Source organism: Vipera ursinii (genome assembly GCF_947247035.1).
Source record: "Vipera ursinii genome assembly, chromosome: 4".
Classification (NCBI taxonomy): Eukaryota; Metazoa; Chordata; class Lepidosauria; order Squamata; family Viperidae; genus Vipera; species Vipera ursinii.
In genome coordinates this window covers 21,933,870-21,941,931 of record NC_139514.1, presented here as the reverse complement: position 1 = coordinate 21,941,931, position 8,062 = coordinate 21,933,870, and the positions used below count along the sequence as shown (strand labels likewise).

Here is an 8,062-nt window from a genome sequence, read left to right as displayed (position 1 = left end):
TGTCTTGCAATCAGTCAAAGCCAGGGGTCTTCAAACTTGGCCCTTTTATGACTTGTGGACTTCAACTCCCAGCTGGCTGAGGAATTCTGGGAGTTGAAGTCCACAAGTCATAAAAGGGCCAAGTTTGAAGACCCCTGGTCAAAGCCTTCTAAATACTACGTAAAATATTGTATCACAAAATAAATAAATAAAAAATCTGCTTGCTTGCTCGCTCGCTCGCTCGCTCGCTCTCTGTCACCCGTTGCAATACTGAGCAAGGCGCCGGCCCACCATCCTAAGACTGTCACAGCGACTCGGTCTCCGGTGTACTTTTACGAGCGACCTGGCAGGAAAAAGTACTCGCCGGTTCGAAAAGCCCGTCGCTCCTTCCGTTCTCGCAAGAAGCTTCAGCGGACGAAGGGGTGTTCGCGCGTGCGCATTTGCCCTGGAACCATGAACTCAGGGCGTTAGAACCCGACGGGATTGCATCGGTGCCGCACCTCAACGACTGGTAGTTGGTCTTGTCAGTTTCTTTGGAAGCCGCTGCTCGGAGAAGATTAACGTGGACTGTGATGGGTTTGTAAGAAGCTCAGCCTTCGGCAGGCACGGGGAAAGAAAAAAATAATAATAAGTAATTGCCGTTTAGCCTTTCCTGGTGAAGCTGTGATCTCTGGGCAATTGCCTGCTACAGAAACTTACCTTTAGACTACCGGCCTAAAGTAGTCAAATTGGATGCTAAATTAGCCCTATTTCATTCTTCAGTGGGTGGCTGGTTGGTCGTGGTGTTAATCATTCTCCTCCTCTCAGTATCCAGGTGAGGAGGGAAGAGATCCGCGCCACCAGCCAAGACGGAGAGAAATCCAGACGGGTAAAGAAAGGAAGAGGAAACCCTAAATTTTGGTATGCTGCATATTGTAGATGCCTTGGGAAAGGATCAGTCTGCAAAAGCTTATGCTACAGTGAAGTTGCTAGACTGTAAGCTCCTTTGTTGTAGTAGATTAAAAATCTGTTATTGGGGAACGTGTCTTTTCATAGTCGGAGGAGGAAAGGAGTCACATTGATCCCGAAATTGCTAGGATCCTTGTACAAGGTATTAAATTAGTCCTTTTCCAGTTATCAATGCCTATTTATTTGCTGTTTCCTGAAACTAGTCCTTGGCAAAGGAATGCGGCTCTTCATTTTAACTTGCTCTTAACCCTGTTCACTGGCAGTTGTGTAGAACAGGAAAATAGTAGTAGAATGTTAAGTTTAACGAGTTTTGTGGATTAGTCGCATATATTTTTTTTGCTGGGATAGTGTCCCAGCCTTTCTTATTCCTCGATCTATTCACATAAGAGATAGGGTTGTCAAGATTTAATATTGTTAAATGAATATCCATAAAAAGGAGCATCAAAAGGATGTTTAAGGCTGCAGTCTGATATGAGTGATACTGCTTTATGCCATGGCAGGTTCTTATTTCTAAAACTGTAGGACTTGTACAGATATGATATATCTGCTGCCATTGCATTTTTAAAGAAAAGTAGTCATGATAGTATGTTATAAAAGGTGAATCAATAAACAAAATAGAGGAGAGAGAGTCTGATTATCCTCTTGATCAATATTTTTTTGCCTGTTATCACAAAATATTCAGCACATGTTTTTATTTTGTCATGAATAGGATTTATATATAATTCAATTCCCTGTTCAAAGAACTCTGGAAAACTGAAAATGCCCTGAATACCTCAGAGGTTTATCAACATTACACAGTGTTAAGATCATCATTTTCTCTCCTTAGGAAAACAGTAATAAAAAAGGTAATATTGATTTGAGAATTGCTTTAACAGTTGATTCTTCATTCATATGAACTTTTATTGGCTTTTAAATACCTGAATGCATTTATTTTTTAAATAAAAGTATTTCAATTCTGTAAATGAATAAATCTTACCCACATTTAATAAGTTCTTTACTCTCTTAATTATTGAAATTAATTGTCTCATATTTCTGTGTAGTATAATTTGGGTATTTGGCAATTGGTAATGGCCACATTACCTAGTAGCTAAGCAAAGATTTTCACAATTCTTTAAATGCAAAATGCATTTATAAAACCAATTTTAATAGAGCTTTGCAGGATATGTAACTGGTGAAGGAATGAGTGATGACCAACTTGCATTTGAAATTAAAACATGCTATTCTGCATTCACAATAGACTTGACATACTGTGATATAGTTATTAATAGAGGGTCTGCTGAAAAATCCCTTGTGATATTTGCAGACAAAGAATGACATGGCAGATTTTATCTGTAATAACCTCCAACTTATGGAATAGTCTGCCTGGAAGTATATATAACCCCATTTACTGCAGTTCTGCAAACAGGTTAAAACTAGCATTTCAGTGCAGTTTCTAACCCAGCTGATTAACTATGGGAGCCTACATCTGGAGTTTTATTTTTGTTTTCTATCTGTATATTTTGCTTTTGATGCTATTCCAATTAGCTATTACTAACTTTTCCTTTTTGACTGATGTTGAAGATGCCCCCCCCAAACAGATAGATTAAGAAAAATGTAATGGCATATAGCACTGATACTGTAGCATAATGGCATTTTGAACTGTGGATTGTTATCAGTTGTAACCTGGCCAAAAAAATCTCTAGCACTCTTAACATCAAACAAAAACCTGAAGTTCAGTTCTATATATGTTTAATGTGAAATGATTTATATTATGTACCTTGGAACTTACTCCACAATTCATGCTATGCCACAAAGAAATTAAGTACAGCTCATTGTATGCGTGCATCGAATTGACAAATATGTGAACATTGTGTTAGTTTCTTCTTTAGTAACTTTAAAGCCACATGGAACATTCAGTTGATAAATCACTTGATTTTTTTTTCTTCCCTTTTTTAAAATAGTTTATTTCTTCCAGAATGGCTTGTTCCAGAGCTTGCTCAGGGGAAAATGGAGAACAGGCCACTTCGCAGAATAACAGTGGTGATAATGAGAGGCAATGGCAGCAGGAACGCCTCAACAGAGAGGAGGCTTATTATCAATTCATTAATGCACTTAGTGATGAAGACTACAGATTGATGAGGGATCGTAACCTTCTTGGGACTCCAGGTGACTCTTGCTTTAAAATACTTTACATCTAATCTAATCCTGAATTATCTGCAGTTTGATAATTAAAATGAATTCAAATAATACTTTTATGTTCAAATTGCACACAGAATATACTGTATCTTATGGCATGATAGATAAGTGGTACCATTTGTTACTAATATGCCTTGAAAATGAGATACATTTATTTCTATTTATTTAAATTGTATTTCATTTATTCTCCTGTTATCAGCATTTTTAAACTACGTATTGCAAATTCTTTTCATTTAATCTTTTTTTTTTGGTTGATTTTGGATAATGCTTACAGAAAATACAAACAAGGTAGAGCAAATACAGTTTCTTAAATGACTTATAATTGCAAGGAAAAGTTATTAAAGGTTTTTTTTTGTGGTTTATGCATATTAATAGGTTTTTTACCATTCTGGTTTTACATTTATTTCTTTAAAAAAATCATCAGTTGTAATAGCTGTTGTTTTGCCTGATCATGTGCATTCAGATAATAAATAAAATTAACAGTGTAAAATGAACTCTTTTAGGGGAAATAACAGCAGATGAGCTGCAGCAACGTTTGCAAAGTGCAAAGGAAAATCAGGCATCCCAGTCTGAGCCAGAAAATACAGAATGGGAAGGTAATCATGCTAGATATAAACTAAATCAATCTTTCTTTCTTTCTTTCTTTCTTTCTTTCTTTCTTTCTTTCTTTCTTTCTTTCTTTCTATAGTTCTGGGGAAAATGCAAATTATATATATGGTTCAAAAAAATATATTAGAATCATCAGCCAACATGCTTCATGGGCTTCTCTGAGGCTAAGGAAGAGGATTATTTGTGGAGAACTGTAGAAGGGAATTAAGGAAAATCAGGGTTGGAATTTTGAAAAAAAAGTGCTTGTTGGAAAATGTTTGATTATTTCTAGGGCAAAAGCTGCAAAATATCTATGCTGTTGCTATAGTTGGTCCATTTTTTATTTTCCCCCACCTTTATTATTTTTATAAATAAGGCAACAAACATACATTCCTCCTTTTATTTTCACCAACACCAGAACCGTATGAGATGAATTGGGCTGAAAGAAAGTGACTGGCCCAAGGTCACCTAGCTGGTCTTAATGACTAGGGCGGGACTAGAACTCACAGTCTTCTGGTTTCTAGCTTGGTGCCTTAACCATTAAACCAAACTAGATCTTGGATGTGGCTGGTGAATGTTTAGATGGAAGGTGAAGCCTAATGAGCATACCTTGTTTGAAGGGATAGATGTTCTGTATTTTCTCAGGAGCATTAAGAAGGCATACTCTTAAGAAAAAAAAATCATCTGAAATAAATTGTAATTGAAGAATCTAGGGATATTTCAGATCATATCAATCTTTTTTCTCTTTAACTGGAAACTATTTGCCCTATCCATCTTATTATGAACATTGCTTATTATAGGATGGGATACCATTTTGTATTCTTTCTTTTTATACATTGGACCAAGTAACATCTTGTTAAAAACTTTAGCAAGTACGTGAAGTTAGTCAGTTAATGAACATGAAATTTAACAAACTCTATTATTTTAACTTTGAAAAAAAATACTTATTCAAAACATTGTTGGTAATAAAGAATACATAAATATAAATATATGCCTATAATCTCTATCTTATTTTTTGTAATTGACATAGCTCATGTGTTATAGTATTGAAAGCAATTATTGACATGAAAATAGAAATTGTATTTAGCTCTCTACGGTGAAATAGTATAGAAAAGAATAGTATATTGGATTATGCTTCATATTATTTCTATAAGTAGCATGTATTTATATTATCAATTGACACTCATACTTAACTGCCTTATCTAAATGAAATCAAACCCAAACTCCTAAAAATGTATTTTTTAAATTATCCGCAGATTCAGAGACGCTTGGGGAAAACATAACCAGCAACTCCTTGCTTGAGTGGCTGAACACATTTCATCATACAGAAAATTCCACACATAGTGGTCAGAGTGGAAACCAGACTTGGAGAGCTGTAAGCCAGGCAAACCCAAGTAGTGGAGAATTCCGGTTTAGTCTTGAAATAAATATAAACCATGAACAGAACAATGATAATACTCCTGGGGAACAACTGAATGAGTTCTTATATGGCCATTCCAGTAGAATGCATATGGAAAATAGACCTGTAATTGCAAATAGTCCAGTAGCCAGCCGAACTAGGAGCAGGACATTAGCTAATTCTGTTGGCCATGGATTTGTCTCATCAGGAATTGGAAACGTTGGTGGTTTGCTGACTCAGAATGATGAAGAAAATTCTCGATTCTTCTCGGGTAGACTTGGAGCTAGAAACAGAAGTTCAGCAAGTTCAACACCTAACAGCCTTTTAGATGACAATGAACACAACATCATTAGGCAAAGGAGAACACAGAGAGTGACTCCAGTAAGATACTACAGAGGGAGAGCTAGAACCCGAAGAAATTCAAGGCAAAGGACAGAAGTTTTAAGATTAAGATCAACTTTTAGAGGTCAGTTCCAATCTCTTTTGGAAAATGGGCAGCCAGACAATATGCAACAAATACATGCAGGAACTAATAGGGCACACACAACCCAGCCTTCTCCAGAACAAACTGAGGAACAAGCATCGTCACTGGGTATAACTTTGGAAGAGGAAGAAACTGTAAGAGCTGCATCTGCACCTAGACGGCATCCTAGTATTACATTAGATCTTCAGGTAAGGAGAATTCGTCCCAGAGAAAATAGAGATCGTGACAGTATTGCTTCTAGAACTCGTTCAAGAGTAGGCATGGCAGACAACTTGGTGACTCTTGAAAGTGATAATGAAGGATTTGTTCAGAATGTTTCACGATCTGAATATGCAGGAATACGGACATATGTCAACACTATACGGATACCTCTTCATAGGGCGTCAGATACTGGGCTTGGTGAGTCTTCATCAGTGGCTGTCAGATCAATTTTAAGACAAATTATGACTGGATTTGGAGAGCTAAGCTCCTTAATGGATACAGAAACAAGTTCTGAAACTCAGAGCAATAGTCAGCACTTGTCAAATATACCACCCTCAATGCCTAGCTTCAGGGCTTTAAATAGTGAATTTGATATAACTTCACCTGAGGATACATTAACTGATCAAGATAGCACGGAAAGGCAGGGAGAAACAAATTCTATCCAACACCAGCAAAATAATAATACCCCAAATAGCAGAGCATCATTTGTTGAAAATGGAACACTTCCCATCCTTCGCCTTGTACCTTATCTTTTATTAGAAGAAGATTCTAGTGACAACTTGAGAGGATTGACCAAAGACCAGATTGATAATCTTTCTACCCGGAATTACGAGAATCCCCATTCAGAAGATGATGAAATAAGTAAGATGTGTAGTGTGTGCATTAATGAATATGTTGTAGGAAACAAGCTAAGGCAATTACCATGCATGCATGAATTCCATTTTCATTGTATTGATCGTTGGCTTTCTGAAAATTCCACTTGTCCAATTTGTCGGCAACCTGTAGTAACTTAATATTGTGAGCAGTAGTGAAATCCTCAAATCCAGAGGCCTCTTTTTTTTTACTGACTTTGAATAATAAGAGGTTGTTTTAGATATGTTTAAAGTAGGAGAAAATCTGATTATTTGCTAAAGGGTTTGCCTAATTTCCAAGTACAGGTATAAGAGTAAATATTCAAATTACCTTAATGGAATTATATTTTTCTATATAATTTTGTTATGCACAGCATTTGTGTAATTCAGAAGTTTATGTTATTAATAACATACTTTTTATTGAGATTTCCATTTGTTTTATGCAGTTATAAAATAATGTTGTTATTCTATAAACAGTTCCCTTTTTAAGTTGCCAAAGAATTAACATTGGGGCACCTGGCAAAAGGTACTTGCTATTTGAAGTGCTTTTAATATACAGTGTATATTTTTATGGACTACACTGCAAATTTGGCTTTATTTAAATGTTTTCTAGGAGTTTTGCATGCTTTTTATACAATTTCTCATTGACACGTTAAGGTTTAAACGTTAAGATCAACTGAAATTCAGTTCAACTGATTTGGACAGTCTGTATTTTCGCCTATTCAGCCATGAGATTAGAGTGGATAATTGCTAATCCATACTTGCCATTTCTTTGGTCATTTCAAAACATTCAGAAAGGAAAGCATATATTTAATATGGCTGTGTAGCACTTTGGATACAAAAGGAAAATGATGCTTTGGAATGTGCAGGCGTGCTCATGCAGCCCTTGGCAACTTCATGAAAGTGTGGTCTTTTCTTTGGTCATACACCAATCTTTGTTCCAGATCAGCATAATCTCAGTTTAGCCCTGAGAAAGAGGCTTTGGTTAAACGATTTGTCAAAAGAAGATTGATATCTGAGTGCAGCCCTGTTTTCCTTTCAAATCCAAAGCACTGCCCACCCAACATACTTAATGCATTTGACACACATAAAGACAGACTGATTTTAAAAGAATTTTAATTTGTACATGAACAAAGGCAGTGATCAGTACTTCCTTACACCATGCATGGTTCCTTTTTTTTTTTAAAAAAAAAGCAATACTATCAGTTTGCTGTAAAGAAAAAGCATGCAATTATTGTTATCTTAAAATGGAGAACTTCCAGAGGATTTTGTTGTTAAGAGAAAATGTATGTTTACTGTAATATATCAGAAACATCCGTATTCTTGGGTTGAAGGCATATTATACCAATACCCGTTAAAGAAATAAAATTACAAAAATGGAAGCATTGCGAATCATTTATGTCATCTAAAATATGAGTGAGGAAATAGATGTCAAATCTAATAAGAAATGTACTGCTTGTTTCTTTCTTGCAGCTAGTTGAACCTGCTGAGCTTGGTTTGTAATAAATAGCTTAAAGACAGGTGTCTATCAATTAGTTTTAGAATGTCTTGCATGTTGTTTCCCCATAGAATGGGGTGAACAGCATTTCCTGAAATATTTTTTCTGTTGAAGTAATACATACAGAATCCTTTTTGATCGTGGTATACGTGGGCCAG

General features: G+C 35.9%; 1 protein-coding gene across 4 annotated transcripts; it reads left to right on the top strand.

The window, feature by feature from the left end:
* The first annotated feature begins 485 nt into the window (after positions 1 to 485).
* RNF6 (ring finger protein 6) lies at positions 486 to 7,788 on the top strand. Of its 4 annotated transcripts, none has more exons than XM_083361795.1 (5): positions 486 to 879; positions 1,637 to 1,772; positions 2,868 to 3,072; positions 3,606 to 3,698; positions 4,947 to 7,788. In XM_083361795.1, the coding sequence occupies exons 3-5, from the start codon at positions 2,883 to 2,885 to the stop codon at positions 6,566 to 6,568; spliced, it is 1,905 nt and encodes a 634-aa protein (XP_083217921.1). In that variant the 5' UTR covers positions 486 to 879; positions 1,637 to 1,772; positions 2,868 to 2,882; the 3' UTR covers positions 6,569 to 7,788. The 4 variants fall into 4 exon arrangements, with proteins under 4 accessions (XP_083217921.1, XP_083217920.1, XP_083217919.1 ...); XM_083361794.1 differs by having other exon boundaries at positions 486 to 1,069; XM_083361793.1 differs by having other exon boundaries at positions 486 to 1,760.
* Positions 7,789 to 8,062: the final 274 nt, after the last annotated feature.